The following is a 22,127-nucleotide window of genomic DNA, read 5'->3' on the forward strand; positions in this document are numbered from 1 at the left end:
TCTTCTAAGTTATCCTATGATCCTAAGCTAGTTAAACCCACTTTTAGCTTATGCCAACACTTACTGTGACAATTTTTAAAAAGCCTTTAACATAGCAGCTGCTAGAAGTTGTTTCCAGATGTCAATGAAAGCATTTGTGTACAGGGTGGGACACACGATGTGGAGATTCATGTTCTCAAAAGCATACACAAACAACATACATAAGATGCCCAATATATTTATTTGTCTCTTAAAAAGTACATTACTCTTTAGAAAAAAAAAGCCTAGGAAATCTCAATACAGATTAAAGTATATCCAATATGGCACATACTTCATGCTGATGTTTAAGTAAACATCAACACCATCAGAACAAGCAACATAAGACTTTTAAAGTCAGTAGCAATGAGGTATCAGGACAGAAGAAATCCTTAAAATAAAGAAGAGCTTCAAAGCCTTTCAGCCAAGCAGAGCTAGAGTTCCAGAATGTATTCAAGAACTGTGAAATCTCTCTAATCCTTTTGATCTTCATTTGCTGCCAGAAATGCATGAGTTATAACAAGGAACCATAAGCATTGCAGTATACAGAATTACAAACTGGTAAGCCAGTTTACCAGCTCCAAGTAGTCAGAAGAGTGCAGCACTGTTCTAAGATTGAAGAACTTAGAGCTTGAGGTTTCTTTTTGATAGGTTAGCAAGAACCAGTTAAACTATTTCCTTCAAGACCTCTATCCTTTATGATATGCAGAACCATCTCAAGACAGAAGGAAAAAGCAGCAAGTTAATCATCACAGGACAGCACGATATTTACTTCTTGCACTCTTGGTGAAGTTTTCAGTGTTAGTGCATGAAAAAGTTATTGGATGTCTATTTCTGGATGTGAATATGGGTGAGGTTGCTATGACTATGTGCCAGCAGCACAACTGTATTCATTAACAGGTCTCATGTGTAAAGTATTAGCTGAAAATATTCTGCCTTCAAAGGCTGGAGATGCATTTTTGTTAGTATTTCTATAACCTTGCCTCTACCCTGTTAAGTACAGTCATTTACCCATCATGTTCTTATTCAGTGGTAAAAAGCCATCTACTTCACTCAGTCCTAGTGAACTCACTAGGAAAGATACCTTCTCATTTGTCATTGGCCCCCTCAAGATTTCTGGAATGTCTTGATCCAGGAGAACTAGCAGTGAGACAGACCCTCATGATAGGGAATAATAAATAGGGACAAGTGTGTGGGTAAGACATCAACCTCAAGTGGGACACTACTGGTGACAAAGTAAAAGCTTACTGTAAAGGTGCAAGTGTCTATTCAGCTAAAACCATGATAAGTGGAATTTGGAATGTAGCATATGTCCCAGAAGCAAACTAGACATTGAATGCCATCTATGTTCCTATTTAGAGTGTAAACACTACCTTATGTTCTCAAGTAAGAAGACACTAATCAGACTTAGAAGCAGCCACTCAAGCAAGCAGAGTGATAACTCACAAGATACTCAGTTTTATGCTAAACAAGAATACGTAAACACCCACAAGAATCACCTATTCAGATAACACCAGACACCCCATACGCATGGTCACAACACAGCACCATAGCAGCAATTTGATTTAAGGAACAGTCTTGCCGCTCATCTCATCACATTTACTGAACAGTGGTAGCATCAGCAGCATTGTGATTTGCTTTCTGCTTTCAATGGGTCAAGGTCCAGTTTTGGTTTCCCCACATCATTCTCTTCATTAGGAAAGGTTTTATAGTTGGCAAGGATGTTTTCCACCAAAAATCGGGCAGCTTCGTCTATGTTGATGTTGTCCTAAAAATGTTGAAAGTAAAGAAGTTAGTGATATTTTTTTTGAAATAGTCACACATTCCTATTAGAAGCTGGCCCAATACAAAAATTCTACAGTCTCATCAGCATGACAAACAGCTTAGATGCATCAGGTTATCACTCATACACTTGCTTGTCAAAAAAGTTACCAGAAAGGTTTGAGACAAAAAGTTATTCGCCCATATTACAATAGGTTACTTCAACTCTAATGTAGCATGCAGTTGGGGGTTAAATGTCACCAGCATTTAGAAGACTCACAAATGCTAAAGTGCATTTCTCCAGCAGGAAAGATAATAGGCAATTACACTGTCCAAACTAGTGTTCTACCTTTTGGGGCTTTTTTTTGTTCTTTTGCTGCAGTTCGGATGCATGTACTTATGTAAAAGGACCTGTTCTGTCAGCCTTAAAACCCCAGCTAAATCAGAGTGCCTCATCTAGGCACTCTACATTTTCTTGTGCATGCTTTGACAAGTACTTTAACATACACCCTAAAGCAGGTGTGCATGTAGGATACCTAGAGCTGTATTTCATCAGCATATCTTAGTTACTAAGGGGCCAAGCTGGCCTTTGGCCACAGCTTTTAGCTGGCTGGGCCACCTGTTAGCTTGCCACAGGGCTGCCACATCTGGAATCACTTGCCTTTGGTTCTGAAGGAAATACCACCCCAGTGCACTCTTCTGTCTCCATAATTGTAGCTCTAAATTCTGCGTGAGCAAGGTTAGATTATGAGAACATTTGTCCCGTTGCTACTGCACTTTACAAGCCTGTGGCTGTCAGGCACAAACTGTTTCTGGCAGTTTGAAGATAGGCACTTTTCCCTGCCCAGAGAAGGATTCTCCTCATTTTGGTATATGGATATTAACAAGGTATTTCTATTAATATTTATACTCTCTGCAGTTCTTTTGCCTATTATGCCTAATCCACAGGGAGTGGGACCTCTATTACTGCTTACTAGACTGAAGATTCAAGGATCAGTTCCAGCAGAAAGGCAAAAGATTATCAGGATATTTAAGTGGGCAGGACTTAAAACCATAAACTGATTTCTTATGCTTAGAAAACAAGAAAGCTGTCCTGAGTTTTTCCTAAGCTATTTCAGCAACCTCTTCAGAGTCTTAAACAAGCCAATTTGTAACTGAACTAGGACTAATATTGCCTAGACTTTTCTCTGCACCAGGAACCTCAATTTACATTGTCATGTCTTAAATGCTACTTAAAATGCAAGCTGTCACTACATTTCCACATTAGGTTTTGTTCCAATGTTACTTGCTTTTATTTATAACCCATGTTGAAGTTTATGTATAACAGTGTTATGGACAGTAAAGCTTCAGAGAAGACCTAAACCAAAGCAGAATCTTGGTGTTCTTTTTGAGTATACGGAGCCTTAAAATGTGAGCTTCTAGTAACAGATGGGTGGGTTTGGGAATTATTTTCGAAATGCAAACAAATTAGCTAATTTAACTAATTCCTGCCACTGTGTACCTTTCTTCCTTATTTTAAAGTAATCAGGAAGAGGCTTGTTACTTTATTTCTTATTATTCCTACAGACTTTTTTCTTCGACAGTTGTCTAAGCATCACTTTGTGCCAGTTCATCAGCAACACTTAACGGAAGCAGGCAAGCCAAGGGAAAAGGGGGACTTTGAGGTTTAGCTTACCATATAAAAGAGTTATAAACCAGACCAGTGATTTGGTCTGTCAGACACATGGTCTTCATCTGGAAGAATCTTTCATTTTAAAGATCAATTGGGTTTTAAGGAGCTGTTGGATTCCACTTTCGACTAAGTTACCACAAGCTTATCTGTGCAGACCAAGTCTGTAGACTAAAACTGTACAATAGATGAAGTTGCTCATAGTTATGTTTGAACAAAGTAGCTATTTGTTTTAGCTTTAGCTGACATGTGCAAGGAAAAAAAGTTTATAGAACTCAGTTAACCAAGTTTTCCTATCAGCTTTAAGGTTCTCTGAATTTAAGATGCAGTTCTAATCTAAATCAAGCCACAAGTCTTCAGGCTTTTGCTGAACACTGGAGATTGACTGTCACTTTGTATACATGAGGATTTTCTTCCCCACATGACTATATTAATCCATTCTTATGCCAATACTTACAGTTAAAATATGTTTCCTCTTTATGCTCACCTTAGCAGAGGTTTCAAACCATCCAACAAAGCCACCTTCTCTGCAGAACTGGTCCATTTGAGAGGGATTCTGGCTGCCATCTTTCTTCTGGTCACACTTGTTTGCAAGAAGAACAGCAGGGATGGGGCTGCCATTAGGAAGTAGTACTTTACTGTCCAAATCATGCTTCCATTTTGAAACAGCCTCAAAAGTGGAGCCTCTTGTGACATCGAAGACCACAAAAGCACCAACTGCCTCTTTGTAGTATACTCTAGTCATATTTCCAAAGCGCTCCTGGCCTGAAAGAGAGGACAGTAAGTGTGTACACTTACATTTAAACATGAATTGTAGTCAGTGTAAATGGGTTTCTGTACCAGATTAATACATACTAATTTAGCATTTATGTCTAGTCATCTAGTTCACACAACGTTCTCTATCCTATGATATCTCATTGTAACAGCCATTACATGTATCATATAATTCAGATGCTAAAAGCAGTTTGCAATCCCAACCACCACTTTGATTATTTTAAACTTATTTGTTGAGTAGTGCTCTTTGAGAAGTCATGCCTTAAAACACTACCAACATAGCTATACACAAATTCCTTCCTCAGAAAACCTTCTGTAAGATTTAAACCTAATCATGTCAGCTAGAGACTTAAGCATACTTAGATACTTTTTTTTTTCTGGAGGGTGAGCAACAAGGGTTCCCTTGAAAACAGTTCTACAAGCTCCAGGGCTAAAAGTCATCATAGCATCTTCAGAAGTCACCTATATTACAGATTTTTTTTTTTTTCCTCCTCAGGGACGAGCTCAAAAGGAGCTAGTTTAACAGTTCTAGCTAAACCTGTTATCTTTGACTTCATCTTTTAAGTCCAAGATGAAACAAACAAAAATCAGGAGGAAAACCAATGGCCAGTGAGTATAGTCAACTAAAGCCTTTTTCTTATTAAGTACAACTACTGTAGTCAGTATACTTGAAATGTAGAATTAGAGTGCCAGTTCATTTATTCTTCTGTTTGGAAGGTCAGACCATTGTGCTGTGTTTGTATTGGAGTAGACATAGCAGCATCGAATGCAAGCATGCTGCTTGGGAAGTTTCAGCTACTAAAATAGCTTTCTGCTTTGTTCAGAAGTCTTCATTGGGAAAAGCAGCCCCTGTACTTTATCGTTCAGTTTTACAGTGTTACATCCCTTCAGCTTTTAGCATTTAGTGCATACGCAGGTTTAAAATAGATAAAGTAAGAATTTTAATTGGAAGATACAATCACAGAATCATTTCAGTTGGAAGACACCCTCAAGATCATCAAATCCAACCATAACCTAACTCTAGCACTAAACCATGTCCCTAAGAACCTCATTTATATACCTTTTGAACACCTTCAGGGATGGTGATTCCAGAACTTCCCTGGGCACCTGTTCCAATGCTCAACAACCCTTTCTGTGAACAATTTTTTCCTAATATCCAATCAGAACCTTGCCTGGTACAACTTGAGGCCACTTCCTCTCATCCTATCACTTGTTACTTAGAAGAGACCAACACCCTCCGTGCCACAACCTCCTTTCAGGTAGTTGCAGACAGCGACCAGGTCTCCCCTCAGCCTCCTTTTCTCTAGGCTGAACAGCCCCAGCTCCCTCAGCCGCTCCTCATCAGACTTGTTCTGAAGAACCCCCATAACATAGCTATCCTCTGTTTATAAACAGTCAAGTCTGTCTTTGATAAGCAAGGACAGTTACAGGAACTGTAACAGAAATTCATCAGGTGAACTAACACAGGATCCTGTTCAGCAGCATGCTTTTCTAGCTCAGTTGCCTCATTTTAATGTCAGTACTTCAGTGTACCAATTAGCTCACTCCCAATAGACATTTTCAGAAAAGGTTAACTAAGCAGCTAGTAGAATTGCTGGAAAGCAGCAGCAGCTACAGTGAAGTTCCAGAGAACTATAAAGCTCTATAAAGTGGACTTTTCTGTCTGTTCAACTTTAAAGTATAACACTGCATAAACCAGCATCACTAGCCAGCACACTCTGAGGAATGGAAATTATACATTAGTTTCTTCACTACCAGCTCATTAACCCCTGTGTGAGAACAGGCAACTTGTAAGAGGAAAGCTCTTTCCTCCGTATTCAAAACGGAAGCTCTAAAGCAGCATTTATGCTGTGGACTCTAAGGCCAACAAGCCAGACACTAACCTGTACCTCAGTGACTATGTCACTAGAAGAGGCTGACACAAGTCAGCCACAAGTCTCCTAATTGTGCACAGAACTTGTATACAAGTAACTCACATTGTCTCCCTAGGCTTTTCCGGGCTGAATTCTTATGCCTAAAAGGTGTGCTTGTACAGCCTTTCTGTAAATTGTGGTACCAGGTGCCCACTGTTTTCATTAATCAAATACCAGCAGGAAAACATTTGGCCAGAAGGCTTTTACTACTCCTGCAGATCAAGTGTACTGCATCTAAAAAGATTTACCTTTAGATTGTGTTTTTTGTTGGGTTTTTGTTGTTGTTGTTTTTTAATTTGTTTTGTGTTTGTTTGTTTTAAAGGAGCTGCACAGGACCAAATTTAGCTATATGAAGCCAGTCACTGCGTAAGGCGCCACACGAGCTATGATGAGCTCCTTCTCAGCTTCCCCATTTGTTTAGCTGTCAGTCTCACCAACCAATTCCTGTTACACAGGAACACCTCCAACTGAGCTAAAAGCCTGAGTCTTGCATCCAGCTCAGGCAGTATATCCCTTCACATCATAGGGCAGGCCCACAAAACGTAAAATCAAGGTCGCACAGAACTGTACTTTACAGGAGTCACTTAGAAAGCATGGGCTTCAGCTGTCCAGAACAACCATTTTAGTATTATTTCTAGCTGGCTTTATTGACAGAATTCAAAATTTTTGCCCTTATAGTACAAGTTTCGGAATTGAAAAAACCTTAATACATATTCTGTAATTAAAATTTGGGTAAAAGTAGACAACTGATGTGCATATCAGCATAAAAGCTTCTACCTTTACTTATTAGATTTAAGTTTCACATTTGGAAGATTTGATACTCCTTACTGTTAAAAAACACACATAAGCTCAACACCACTATAGTATTACAGATTAATGCCTTTTAATAGGTCAAATATACTCCAGTACAATTGCTGCCCTTTTCTAAAGCAGCCCAAATGCCAAAAAGATTTTATTACAAAGCTGCTTTCACCTCTAGAATTCACATCCACCAACAACAGACCTGATGTGCACACCAGCTTATTACTGCTTTTCTATTCCGTCTGGAGCAATAACAAGGATGGGTATATGCTTTTTATTCCACAGAAGAAAGAAGCAATAACACATGGCCTGCCTAAGTGGTAAGAGCTTTATTGTGATAAAATATAAACTGAATAGACTTTCAGTACAATCCTCTTATTACTGATAATGCACATGTTTTAGGCTGAGATTCTTGTAGGGGATGCAGAGCATTCTAGACAGCCTTTTGAAAATTTAACAGGAGTTTCAGGCAAAGCTTTTGCAAGTGCTTTAGTGCTTGCAAAAAAATCTCATGCAGAAGCAGCAAAGTGTAGAACACACCATGCCTCCAAAGTTCGGAGTGTGAACATCATTATTTATTTAGATTATTGAAACTAAATTGACTCAATTTTTGCCATACTCAGTTTAGCCAGAGATTTGTAATTCTCTTTCCTATGTCCAGCAGTATTTTTGCTGTAGTCATTTCATCATGTGCGATAATAGTGTTGAGCCATACCAAAAGTAGATCATACCTCCAGAGGGTAAAAAGGCTAAAAATGATCAGATGAAACTAGACTTAAAGTCTCCAGTGTGTATAATCATAGAAGGAAGAAGACAGGAAAATTACTTGCTTACTACAATAATATGGAAAAGGACAGAGGATTAATCATCCTGGTCATTCTAGTGCCTTGACATAAACCTGATGGTACCATGACATTATCCTTTCTCTGTGCTTTAGGGGTTCAGGTGTAGATGAGGAGCTAAGCTATGGGGCACACATGGGGATGAGTGGTCTTGTTTGGGGCTAAGAGAGTGGCTGCATGCAATCCAAAGTTCTGCATTCTCTAACCACAAAGTTTTCACACCTACATGACTAAGCACATATTGTCACCATATTTTCCAGTAATTGCAACAACATTAAGTGAAATACTTGCATAATGTCATGCATCAGGACCTAATACAGTTCCCTACAGCAGCACCACAGGAATTTTAGTTTAAAACTGTATCAGAGCTTGCAAGCTACTATTGCTTCCCATTTACAGTGTAAAAGGAGTAAACTATAAATTAAAGACAACATGAAAAAAATTATAGCCAGGTCTGATGTTAGAAGCTTTATCTTTTGCAGTGAAGTAAGAACAAAGATAAGTTATCATAAGATTCAGACACTGCCAGACTTGCCTTGAAGTGCATTCTAAAGAGTTTCTCTAGCAATCCTTCACAGTGCAAGGAATGAACAAGAGTGTCCTGTTTATCAAAGCAGTGTGACTTATCATTGTGGTAGCTCTTGCTTTTAGTTAGCAGGAGTTACCCTACACACATACATTATTTTTTGCTCTTATTTGGCCATACATTATGGGAACTGAAGCTAGAAAAAAGCAAGTTAAATGTACAAATGACTGCTGGATATGCATGATATTGAGTTAGTCAAGGTTCCATCTCCCAGACTACTTACCATACCTAGAAGTCTTAACATGTAGTTTATATGATCCAACAGAAACCTACTTGAGGAGATTAAAATGAAGAAGCTTCCCCAACTATGCTTTTTTTGCTGTGAAGGTAAATTCTGTCAATACTAATAGTAAGCATGAGTTCCCCTACTTTGTAAAAAAAAAAAAAAGTCTAAGCTTAGTCTATTCTGAAGCTACACAACTCAGAAGCCAGAGTTGTGTTTGTTGCATTTAAACCCTTAACATCTCATTAGGAGTACTGATGGACAACTGGACAAACCCTAGCTTCTTTCAGATGAGACTAGCAGTTTTGACATCCTTCAAAAATTGTCATTAACAAGGAAGAGAAAGATGACCAAGAGTTATAAAAGCCTGACAACTGGAAGAATGATGGAACAAATAGTTTCTTCTGTTGGTCTTAGTTCAAGTCATCTTTGACAGGTTAATCAGCTTAATGGTTGTCCAGAGCTCAAAATTTGATTTTTAACAAGTTGGGCAGTTCCACATCAAATAATCTTAAATTAGAGATGCGTAGTTTAGGCTCAAGTCATCCAAAAGTGAATGCACGACTAGCAGAAGAGTTTTATTCCAAAGTTGTTTGCTGCTAACTAGAAGACCACTGTGATGAATTTTTGCAGTTTTTCCCTGAACCAAATAATACAGAGTTGTCAAGTCTGATAAATAGCAGAAGTCCTCAGTTTGTTAATAAACCTAAGAAGCTCTTGCTAACACTGTCCTTCAGAATGCTGAAACTCAGTGCTCATTTAGTTTAAAAGGCAGTTTAAGTTCAACAGAAAAGAAATACACTACACGGGTTGAGTCTAATCTATAAAACCAAGCCAAAAAGCTATCCAGCAATACTCTAGTAGTAAAGAAAATTATCAAGAGACCTAGTGAATCAAATGAAAAGAGTTCAAAATGCATAGAAGTAGCATCCTGCTAATGTGTTTGTTATTCTGCTTTTCTACAAGTACTATACATTGTAGTGAACTCATGCATCACAGGATGCTTCTTAAGCTACAGTGAATGATTATAATAAGTCAGTTTTAGTCTGGGAATACTTGAATATTCCCCTTCCATCATGAGAAGGGTTCTCAGATGAACTACTTACCATGACCACTAATAGTCAATATTAGTCATATCAAAATTCAAGAAGGGTCATTAATGACAGCCAGACTAACTTAACTGCCAACACCATGGCTCTTAGGTCTCTGCTATTAACTACCCTATTAGCCACACAGTGTGCAAGCAATGCCACTATTTAGACTTCAGTGCAAAACTCCACAAATTACTTGTTTCAGATAATTTCCTGGACCATGAGACATTTGTGCTTTTATTCACCTAGACAGGAAAAAGACAATTCAACTGTGAAACCCCTTCTTCCCAATCTTCCTTCTGCCCAGGGAAGGCCTAACCTAATGAGCACTCTCTTCCCTGCTCCAGCTGTGCTGCTTTACAACAAAAGTTTCTAACTCCCTGAATTTCTAGGATCAGGTTTTCTAACATCAAGGAGCATCTGAGTGGCAGCTCCTTATTTACAATTCAATCTCTTAAAGTTCATGTCATTCAGTGTGATATATTTAAGCTAAAGCACCATCCAAAACGGCTGGGCATGCAGCCCAGTTCTCTCACTGAGTTAGAATCACTGTCCCTGTCAAAACACCTAAGCCCTTTAGGAGCCACCGGCAGGAATGGACTACACTTTGGATGCCTGTTGGCCCTACAGCTGGATGTTTGGCACAATACAGCAAATGTCCAGAATTGCCCTGAGGATGCATCTCCCAGTTCTCCAGACATATAATATACATTTTAGCACTACTTGGGTCAGGTGTGAACCAACTCAGGCTCCTTTTTAGACAGATGCAAGAATATGCCACTGGTAAGCTACCACTGCTGAAGGCATTCCCCCCCCTCGCCAAACTAGCACAGCTTGTCCCAGAACTGTCTTACCCAATTAGATTGAATCTGTTATTCAGCAAGAAGTAGGTTAACCAAACCACTATCAATATTACAGGACATGCTCAAGTGTGCCTACCTGCTTTTTCACATGGGTAGCAGCTGTAGAATGAGAGTAGACAGACCCCAAGATGGTCAGTGCCAGGTGTCTCTCCACTCCTCATTCCTCATTCTCAAGGTTGCCAAGTGTTTAAACCAGAGGTGTTAGACTATACTAGCAGCTCTAGCAGATATTAGAAACCCGTAAGAGTTTTAAAAAAGCACATCTAGCCTGACTTTTACTTTCCACCATAGTGGAAGTAATATTTGGTATTCGTGGTTCTGGTGACAAACACAGAGGTTAAAAAGCAAGAACTACAGGAACATTCTTTCTTCCTGTGTTAGACAGTACTAGAAACTGTTTCACTGACTGCAGCTCTTACAGTTTCTAACAGACAACAGCAGCCTCAGATGATTAAGTGAATTGCTAGTGTCCCTTCTTACTAAGCATAGTGTGGGAGAGTTAACCGACCACTGGACAGACCTGTTCCCAACCCCTTCAGAAGAATAGTCTTTAGGGGAAAAGTAACAAGCCAGTTAATCCCTATACAACTGACTCCCACTTTACCATCGGAGATAACACCTTTGGTCCTCTGGTTATGTCAACATTGAGCAGTGGTAGGGTACAGTTGAAGCAGTTCTGCTGAGTGAAACTGTCATGAGACCTGACATCTATAGTATACTATATATACAGTCTGTACAAGATACTCTGTAGTCATTGAAGAGTCACGGAAGAATATCAATTCAGGTGCAGCAGTACTTTTACTGTTTAGATCATAACAAAGTGTTTTCACATGTTCTTAGAAGTCACTATTTCATTCTGAAATGGTAGGAAGTAGTTCACTCTAAAGTTTCATTGCACAAAGCCAGTTTCTAACATAGTAATTTGTTAGCTACCTGAATTTTCAACATCAGTGAATAGTCTTTGCATTCACCGTTTGCTATCATTATACTTTATTCTAAAGCAGGACAGTCCTGTTCATTACCAGTGAAACTGCAAAAGCTCAGAAGTTAGACACCTGATTTCCATCAGGAACACTGACCACATCCATTATCCTAGTAGACTGAAAAACCACACCGTTCTCTTTTGCAAAGATAGAAAGCCTTCCTCAAACAACTGCACAGCTCTCACGAGGAATATTACAGCAAGACTGAAGCTTTTCATTGCTGCCTGTAGCCTTGGGCTAATCTAATGATTTAAGATTGTCCAAACTTACTTTAACAGCATACTATCTTCTCTTTAATAAATAGAAAGGCAATACCATGCACTTGGGATTCAACTGGCTTTGTCCAGCATCAAATGTATCCTGTGTAGAACTAAGATTGTCATGTTTGTATAAGAAAGTTTCATGTTTTGCTTGTATCTTTGATAAACAGCAAATTAACAAGAGAGGAAGTCCCTGACTAAGCACTAGATTCCCATCCCCCAAGAAGTAGAGTTCAACCAAGCTAAATGATTTCTAATTAGCTGTCAAATACAGCATACCTGGAAAAAACTCTCCTTGCATTAGTATTCAGAAAAAGTTGACATAGTCCAATTAGTGCCAGCAACAGCATAAACTAGTATTTCCTACATTGCTTTAACTAGACTTTAACAAGTCATCTGTCAGAGTTAAGCCATTTTTGTGCTTGACACCCTCTAATCCATCTCCTTTGGTGCATTGTCATGCAGCCAAAGCTGTACTGTGCACTCCGTGATGCTGCATGGCACTACAGCATCGCACAGCACACAGGAGAACAATTCTAAAGTCAGTTTGTCTCAAGAACAACTTTATCACGAGACTGAAAAAATGTTAATCTCTAAAATGGCCAATGTGTCATGGCACATTGTGTGGTTGGAATTTTGCATCAAATAGCTGCCACTTCGCTCTACCCAGGACTCTAGTCTGGGAGCATTTAAAGAATAAGTTCCCATAAGTTGTTTGTAGCAACACTCAGAAGTTGCATTTTAATCTGTTATTTGAAAAGCTGCTAAAATCCATACAATAAGGAATATTGGCTTTCATTTGCTACTAATCTAGAAGCCAATGCTATTGAAAGTTTGCTGTGCTTTCTCTATTTGGAGTCAAGATATTTATTTCTAAGCAAGCTCTATAAACCCCTGAAATCCCATCATTTTTCAAAGCATAATCCTACCACCTCATCTACCTTTGTTTTGTGTCTCCATAGCCAGAGGAGAACTTTGAACATCTAGCATTCTACCACAAGTAGCTTGAGAATTATGTTGTGCTTTGCAGTCACTGCTTGCTGCTGGTCATGCCAGCTTTAGTACCTGCAAGAATATCACAAGAGTTATTCCTATGCTTTCATATGAAAATATAAATAGAAATTCCCTTACTGCAGATCGCTTCCTCTGACATGGCATATCACACTTCAGAACTTCTGAAGTGAGTATTTGGAGGGAACAGTTTACAAAGGCAAGGCAATGGTTACCACTGGAATTCAAGGAAGTTATTTCCAACTGCTGTGAGACTGAATCCCAGTGGCCTTGCTCACTACTGAAGGGAAGAATCTATTTTATACAGCATGTTGGAGCCCTTTGTGGAACCAGGCAGATAAGATTATTTTCTTTCTTGCATTTCTGTCCTGGTTTTGTTAAAAACAAGTTTATCTTTTAGTGAATTTCCCTGTTGGCTAAAGCCTTCTAAATAACTGCAGTTTTCCTGAAAGCTAGATACATGTTTTCGTAGACATAGCAATGGAATGCGAGGTCATTGATAAGGATGGATGCACATCCCACAAGAGCAGTGAACTGAAACAGGTGACCAAAAAACTGACCAACTAAAGTATTCCATCCCATTCACATGATACTTCATATAAAAGTGGGGGATCACAAGGATCTCGTCCCTTTTCCTTATGGCCAACATTGGGAAAGGACCTTGCGAGTCGTCCCTGCGAACTGAGGCCTAGTGACAGACTGAATCCAGTTCCAGTTGGCTGCATAGTCCAGTCCAGGACTTCGGGTGCTGGCCCCACATCTGCCGGAGCAGTTGCCGGGACTTTCAAGACTGGTTTTTTATATTTTGTATTATTTTCTCTATTTTTATTGGTAGCATTAGTAAAACATTTTTAATTTTTTCAACTCTCTTCCCTCTGTCCTGCTTTCCCTCCCAATCACTTGTCCTTAGTGGGAAGGGGGGAGAGGGAGGGGCTGAAGGGGGAAGAGGAGGGTAGGAGGGTTAACAATACATCTGCCACGGTTTTATTGTCACCCCGCAATCAAACCTCGACAATTTCATAAGACAGGTAACCAGTTTAGAACAACTACCTTACACCACTTGCCAACTCATATTGTACTTGTGTAGATGCACTTCAGTCACCCCTTGTCCTTGTGTGCATATAAAGAAAACCAAACTGATAAGAGGCAAAGTGGAGATGCAAATAAGGTAAAGACACCAAGACTCTGCAACACTGATGCAAGTAGAGTTGATAAGGGTCAATTTACGCTCATGTAAACTCCATACATTCAGATAAAAGCATATATGTAATATTGCCTGCACCAGTTTGTCTCTGAAGGGTAATGTGCTTATCAAACCAGCTTACTTTCTAACTGCTTGAGTCAGAATTACCTGAAGGGCAAGAATTCAGCCAACAGTTGCCTCAAAAAAGCTTATGATCAATGCAAGTTAATGGATTACTGCACAGGCTTCTAGTTTACATTATAATTTGACCCAAAATTTAGTTATGCTGTGTGATACATACTACTTTTCCTCCTGTCTGCTGTATTACACATAAGAACTTAAATATCTTAGGTAGCTCCCACACACACCCATGTGATGGATACTCATCCACCCTTCATGCTTTGTATCAGAGCGCTACAGAATTATTTTTATTGTGATCTTGTAAACAAAGCAGCTTCCGAGCAACTGCTATATATGAACCTTATCTATCTGAAAATAAGGCTGAAGCTCCATCTATTCCATAGTGATTAGAAGCTCAAACACAAAGTGGTTCCCATTGTTGAGAGAAACTAGGAGTACCTTCAAGATCAATACAGCAAACTTTAACTGTGTACCAGATCAGATGTTCTTCTAAGATCACATCTTCAACCTCATTTCTTGTAGGACACCTAGAAATGCCTATGGATAAATTCTAAGCTTACTTCCAAAATACTCAGCGCATATGTCTCAACTCTACCATTTAACCGAAACTTAACTGAACAGCCCATTCTTGCGTAATCAAAATTACCATACTAAACTGCCTTACAACACCAGATTAAAGACAGTAACATTTCCCATATCCTTACGGAATTCCATCAGCACACAGGCTTTAAAAAGTTTATCATATACAGTACTTGGAGTTGCTACACAGTACTCAGCACAAGAGCCTCCACCAATATGAATGATTCAGCACGCCACTGGTAAGACAAGGAAACTGCTACATCAGCAACACCGATAGCCATACCTTACTTGATAGCATTTAATTAAAAGTGACTTAAATAGAATTCCAAAAAAAGCAAGCATACTGACAACCAGAGATGTCTGGAGACACACAAAAAAGAAACCAGTTTAACATGTTCAGCGCTCATTTGGATGCTTAGCTGTAGAGCTCCAGGTACAGCAAGTCATTCTCAACTGAAAGCTCACAACCCTAACTCAGCAGTTCCAGAAGAGTCACAAGAACACCCACACAAGGTTTCCCACAGAAGGGTGGTTTCTAGAAGGAGACAGACAGCACACTTTCAGTTCTTTCTTGCCTCTACTGCAGTGTTCAAAGCCCTTCGACACGAGCAGGCCTTGTACTTCCCTCAAGCTTTATCTGTTAGTCTTGCATGTTTCCGGCCAACTCCATCCTTAAGTAATTTCTTACATGAGATTTATGCTTTAATGTGTGAGAGCAGGAAACATTCCTAAATCTGACACAGGTCTTTTAAAACTTTGTCATCAGTCTGAATTTAACATAGAAGATTCTCTATCCCTGACTGGGAGTTTTCTGACCTTCCTCAGCTGTTACCAGAATGATAGTGCCCCCATCTCCACAGGAAGGCAGCTGCAGCTGGAACCTCCATCACCACAAACTGCGAGATAATCGCAGATCACTTGCCAGTTTCTGAAATAAAGCTCTAAACTCCAAGTTCTCCATCCGTCTGATGCAGTTATTCATGTGCACATTTTTCATTCCTCCTTCCTAATTGCACTCATTAGATATAACAGTGAGGAAAAACACAGTTGGGGGCAGGTTATGCCTGGATTCTCTAGCCTCCATCTTATGCTCACTTGTACTAGCCACACAGCTAAGCAATTTCTTCATAGTTTCTTTACAGGAGTTGTCATTTTAATCCCTACAATGATCTTCAAAATGCATTGTGGTTAAGGGGAAGTTGTTACAAGACTACCTTGACTACCTCTAAAGACTACTATCTCCAGGCTTGCCATACTTAAGAGGAACCCCTCTGAAAAGCTATTTAAGTGTGTGCCACTATGGCACAGAAATATGTATGTATAGAAAATGGAGGAAGTTTTCTGCTTGCCCCCTACAGACTTTCAGGGATGCATTAACATCACATAAGGCTTGCTTTAAACCCTATTAAAAAAAAAATCTATAATGCAAGAAACAAGCTAAATGACCTGGTACATAGAAACAACTCGGCAGTCTATCAGTAGCAAAAATGCAGACTGAGAAAAATCTAAAATACACAGCTGCTTGAAGCTGTAAGGTTTTTCACATGGAAGGACACTATCTCGCATACTGGAACAGCCTGAATGCCTTTGAAACTCAGCCACCAAAATAGCAACAGTACAGAGCTATGTTCCACAGAAGGTGCATAGCCATTAAGCACTCTACCTTTCCAGAGGAGATATTGCACTGGAACAAGAAAGGTTAAGATTTATTAGGTGCAGCATCACACTTGCATATCTAAGTGAGAAGGTTTGCATTTTGCCTTCATTTGCTTGCTTTGCCTGTGCTCATTTCAGTTGAAATCCTCCTCTTCCCCCATCCATGGTTTCCTGCACACACTTATTATAATTTCTTGTGGCTTCCTATAGATAAGAGAAAGTTAAATTCCTAAAAATGTCAAAAGCTTAAGTTGATATCAACTCACATATCTAAGACTGATTTGTCTTCATAGAAAAGATGGGATATTCCAGCTCTTCCCCAACTTCGTATTTGAGCAAAGTCCTTCATCTGATTTCACTGTTCTCTTCAGGACTGGTATACTTTTTAACAAGTTAGAGTTCAGATCTTTTCAAGGAGACAGACAGGAGTTTAACAACAAATTTGCATGCTACAGGTCTTACCATTCGACTCCTGAAAGCTCGTATAGAACATGTTTGGAGCACTGAAGTACAATGGTTCCTCTTCTGTTTGGCCAATTTTATAGCTATGCTCTTACAGTTAAAGCAGTGCTCCAGTTTTAATAATCACTTTTACAAAGAAATTGCAATTTCTAAGTCCTGGAAGAAAGGTGCTCTTATACTAAAGCTAATGCACGGTCTCTCAGTCAAAGCTTTGAAACTAAATTTGTCTACCAGTTGTCATCAGTGACATGCTTCAGGAGAAGCCAAGCTCAAGTGGTCATCTGTGACTTTCACCACCCCTGCCCTCCAGAGACTGACATGTTCATACAGGCTGATGTGATTGACAGCGATGGCCAACATGATCATAATGCAGCAGCTAACACGACTCAGTTGCTGGTCTTATTAGATCAGATCAAAAGTTTTTATGATACAGAAAGTCCTTAAAGTGTTCTTTCGATGACAGTTGACTGAGTTTCATCAATATGCAACATTCACCTCCTACATTATGCTGTGGTCAGTGCAGTATACTCTAAAACAGCATGCTTGTCAAGTAGCAATCCCTAGCTTATTGAAATAGACTTTAAAAGCACTTCTCTATCATTAAGATTCCTTTGTTTTGTATCTCTTTACCACAATGACTCATTCCTATCTCCTATTTATTTCACCAGTTATTTATGTCCTTTGATGAAGGGGGTTAACCCGGTTCTAACACTTTCAGAACTTATCCAGGAAGAGAGATTTATCAGAACTCCACATGTCAAGATAAAAAACAAGAGTAATGCCTAAGGGTAGCTAAGGTTTAGAAGGTTTGCTCCTGTATGAACATGCACGTAACCTGTTCAGCTTCTTTCAGAATACTTGATGCTGCAACCAAGCTAATTTGACAGTGACTGATCTTTCTTATTCCCAAGCTTTTTCATCTCCAGTACTCAAGAAGCTACAACATGTGTCTAAAAAGTAAAATTCCTGAGTATTTCTGGAATATACAAGTCTGGGCACAACAGTATCCTTCTTCCCCCTTCACTATTTCACATCTCCTTCCCTTTTGATTCTGCTGCAGGAATTTGCATTACTTTGTACCTTACAACACAAAGGTTATTTTTGCCAGAAAAATAGTATAGACAGTGTAACGTTGTCATGCTTTATTCTATAGAATTATCTAATCACTAGAAAAAAAATAGTCAGCTAGCTCAAGAAATTGAACACACTCAGGAACCTGTTACACTGCAATACACAGTATTCATCATTTTGGCTACAATCACACCAAAAGCCAGCACAGTATCTGCATTACAATCTTTAGCTGATGACTGAACTACATGGTTAGTTCTTATCATTGATTTAGGTACAGAATCCTAGATTGCAGCATGCTCTTTGAGGAAAGCTTTTTATGATGAACTATTAAGTACAAGCTTTGATCCAGTGAAAAATAACATGCCTTACTATGCTTAAGGGTTAGGCTTTAATTCAGAAGCCTTTTAAAATGAATCAAAATCAATTCAGAATGCCAGCACCATATTGCTTGCAGGGAAGTCACATGTAACATTACTTACCATAAGATTTAGATCTCTTCAAGAGATCTAAAGCTGTTTGTCTGCATGCACCAGCAGACAAAATTATCTACATGAGCCAGAAGACAGTTGGACTGATGAGTTAAAAGGGAATGACTATCACATGCTCAGATACTTTGTTACACACTTTAATAATGCCTTTAGGCAATATGTGCTATGATTATATTGAAGCCATCTTCAACCTGGGTCTCCAAGTAATAATTTATATATAAACCTATTAATATCCTCAGATATTTAGAAATTTTCATGAGTATGGACACAGCTGCAGAACACATTCTCAGGTCGAAGACATGAGCAGTTTTAAGACCATGCAACAACACTTATGGATACCAAAACCCCTTTTATTTTCATGATTAATGCTTAACTAAGATGTCAAGTTCTATAGGAGCCCTGAACTGTTACTCTCACACAGGCTAAGCACAGCCCAATCAAAAAAATCACTAAGATTACATCTGGTTTTGGTCTTGTTTTTCAACTGGGGAAGGAACTCTACCCCCTTGGAAACAGAATAGCCTAAACTATCAGATTAGACATAAGAGTCTGGAGTAGAAATTGCAAAATAGTTGTATCTTCCTTTTTTCAATTTTGCTAGGGAAAAACTAGTCAGGAGTTTCACAGAAAAGTACACACCACACTGTAAAACAGGAAAAATACTCCGGTGACAGGAAAAATGTTATTCTTTACTCTATCAGCAATATTAGCACAAGCCTCTGGGATTTATCAGCAGCTCTTAAGTCAGTTTTCACCTAGCAATGTCCAACATACACTAAGGGCAACAATTAAGAGTGAAAAATACTTCTGGATCTTGAAATTAAGGCATGGGTATATTGACAGGACTTCCCATAATGTAAGCAGGTTCTGTCCAAACTTTCTTACAAGGTACAGATAAGTTTCTTCACAGCTTGTTGAAGCCTGTGTGCTTTGCCAAAGCAATGCTACCCCAGTCTCAGACACCAAGGGCTGAGAAGCTGCAGCCTGCCAAACCCTAGGATCCTGATAGTCTCACCTGTTTAACCTTTGGAAGCCCAGACTTGCTAAAATACATCCAGAGTATTGTAGCAGCTTGCACTGATACTGCCAATTGATTTAAAGGAAGTTAAAGCTGAGCTGTAAAAGGAATGCATCAGAAGAGAAAGCTTGACAATATTTTACTTCTCTCCAGAAAAGCAATTAGAAAATATTTTAGTTTGCCCTACAGGCCAGCAGCAGAAAGATCTATGGTGTGTTTCAGCATAAGGCAGTAAGAAGCAGGCTCTTCAGTTTGGGGAATTGCATTTTAAGTGTTTTAGGATAACCTTTAGAGCAGGAAGACGAGAAGCTCATGCACAGCTGATCTGTCACAGGGTTACAGCAGCCACATGTTACGCTTCCTCTTTTCTGAGCTTCCACTTGATAAAGTGTAGAATGCATGGAAACAGTAATTACCAAGTGTTATCCTAGTATCTTCCACCAGTATAAGTTTAAACATAAGCATTTGAAATTAACTCTACATTTTCATATTCAAGAAGATATTCTGAACATGGTGGAGAGCAATGAAGAGAGCTGCAGGTTGATATTGGGGCTTCGCACAGAACTAGAAATGCAACACTAACTTGAGATGATTAAGGAGTTGAGGACACAGACTTCTTATAAGACCATAGCAAAACAGCAGCATAAGCAAAGTTAACCATGATAGGTATACAGTTGGAGTCTAAGACAGAGGTGTTAAAGATTAGCTTTGAATTATATGAAGGAAAGGAGTGACATGCAGTTCGGACATGCGAACAAGGCTTTTCTGCTTCCATGTGCTCGAAGTATCTTTTTGATACACAAACCCATGATTTAAATGTAGAACTAAGCGTAACAGAAGTCTCATTCCATTGCTCCACATTGCATGGACACAAGTTACTTTTAAATTGAGTGACTCCAAAAATACAAAGTCTGACCATACTTCAAGGACAATTTTAGCTGAGTTACCTTTAACTTGTAAAGCGGGCTTACTAAACACAACGTGCTTGGAAAAAATATTTATTTTCTCTAGAAGCATTATGGAGCCATAACCATGAATGAATTTAACCTATAGTCATAACCAAAGCCACAAGCTCCCAGGCAAACAGGTCAGGAGGCACAGTATGAGCAAGAACCCTCTAGGAGCCCTGGAGCCAGCAAGCACAGCAGCTTTTTGAGGACTGCTGTAAAATCCTGGGCCAAGCCAAGAGCCCCACAACATCAGCTAACAGGAGCACACACAGAGCCTATAAAAAGTCAAAAGCTTCACTCCTACATCTAGAACTCCCTAAACTTATGCTTCAAACACAGACAAGAAGGGTTACAGGTAACAGGGGGAAGAAGAAAAACACGGAGATAGACTTCACGGTCAAAATACACTCTCCTCCGCAGAGGCCGGGCCTCAGGACTCCAGGCAACCGGGTTCACGGGTCTCTGCCCCTCGGGGCTCACCCTGCAGAGACGCCCGGCCCCGGCCCTTACCTGCTATATCCCAGAGCTGCAGCCGCACCAGGGTCTTGCTGTCCCAGTTGATAACTTTGAGCGCGAAATCCACCCCGATGGTGGCCCGGTAGTGCTGGGAGAAGAGCTGGTGCACGTACCGCTTGATAATACTGGTTTTACCCACGCCCAGCTCCCCGATCACCAGCACCTTGAACAGATGCTCCCGGCACTCCAGCACGCCGGAGCCCGCTCCTTCCCCGCCGGCCATGCTCGGCCCTCCCGCGGAGCGGAGCGGAGCGCTGCGGGGCCCGGCGGGGAGGCCGGGCTGCCGGGGCCGCGGCTCTCCCGCCTCTAAACTTTCCCAGCTGGAAACTTTGCCTCCAACTTTCCCCAGCCGACTCCCCGCTGGGCCGGGCCACGCCGAGCGGAGAAGCGAGCGGGGGAAGACGGAACGGGACGGGGAGAAAGAGGGAGGGAGGGAGAAGGGAAACCCCGCAACCACCTGACTGCAGTCACAGGACGCGGAAACTCCGCAGCCTTATAAACCCCCCGGGGAGGGGCAGGAGGAGGGACCTGGCCCGCCCCGCTGCTCCGGGATACTGGGGGGCGGGCGGCAGGAGGGGGTCCCTGGCGCCCCTTCGGCTTTTTCGGTTCCTCGCCCGGCCGGGATGGGCTGTCCGTGGGGCAGCCGGCGGCGGCCGTAGCGGGAGCCGAACGTCAAAAGCAGGCTCATGCCGAGGAAGTTTCAGCTTTATGCCGGTGGCATCCTCTGCCCCGTTTTGCTGGTGATGGCAGCAAAGTTTTCCCTTGGCAAAGCCTCGGAAGCAATGTAATGTCTGAAAACATTAGAGTTTTCTCCTCTCTGTTTGGCAAAGCATGTTATGGCAAAGAAGTTCATGAGACAAACAGAGCTTGATCTGTTTGGTCTGCTAATAGGAGCACTTCAGTAATGCACACACGCATCCACAGTCTCCTACCCATTACTGGGCTTGCTGGCTTGCCCACCTGGAGCCAGCCTGGGGCTCTGTGAGCGCAGGATGTTTGCGCCCAGGCTGCCTCCCTGCACTTGCACGCCGTGCAGTAAGGCCTGGAACTGCCCAGCGGGGAAGGGCGGTGCTGAGCTCACCCTCTGCAAACATGCCAAGGGCAGAGGCAAGAGCAGTGACGCAGCGCAGGCCGTCATGCATGCAAGGCTCAGGTAACCAAGGAAGAAATCACTTCCTCATCTGGAGCATTTCCCATCAAACACCTACAACTAAATTTGGTTCCCTCCTGTTCCTAAATTAATCTAGCAAAATATTTTTTATCACCCTCTG

The 22,127-nt window shown here is 40.6% G+C and overlaps 1 protein-coding gene across 1 annotated transcript; it reads right to left on the bottom strand.

Moving 5' to 3' along the window:
* Positions 1-249: 249 nt before the first annotated feature.
* RAB32 (RAB32, member RAS oncogene family) lies at positions 250-21,294 on the bottom strand. The gene is made up of 3 exons (XM_065631835.1): positions 20,851-21,294; positions 3,933-4,210; positions 250-1,783 (listed from the first exon to the last, which is right to left on the bottom strand). Exons 1-3 carry the CDS (start codon positions 21,077-21,079, stop codon positions 1,634-1,636), a joined length of 657 nt encoding a protein of 218 aa, XP_065487907.1. The 5' UTR covers positions 21,080-21,294; the 3' UTR covers positions 250-1,633.
* Between the last annotated feature and the right edge of the window lie 833 nt (positions 21,295-22,127).

This window comes from Caloenas nicobarica, chromosome 3 (assembly GCF_036013445.1).
Source record: "Caloenas nicobarica isolate bCalNic1 chromosome 3, bCalNic1.hap1, whole genome shotgun sequence".
In the NCBI taxonomy this organism is placed as follows: Eukaryota; Metazoa; Chordata; class Aves; order Columbiformes; family Columbidae; genus Caloenas; species Caloenas nicobarica.

Excerpts from the sequence above, each read along its gene's own strand:
- RAB32 (XM_065631835.1), bottom strand. The coding sequence starts at position 21,079 with ATGGCCGGCGGGGAAGGAGCGGGCTCCGGCGTGCTGGAGTGCCGGGAG. Across the intron at positions 4,211-20,850 it reads GCAGCTCTGGGATATAGCAG|GCCAGGAGCGCTTTGGAAAT; the intron begins GTAAGGGCCGGG and ends CCTCTCTTTCAG. Across the intron at positions 1,784-3,932 it reads GGTTTGAAACCTCTGCTAAG|GACAACATCAACATAGACGA; the intron begins GTGAGCATAAAG and ends CAACATTTTTAG.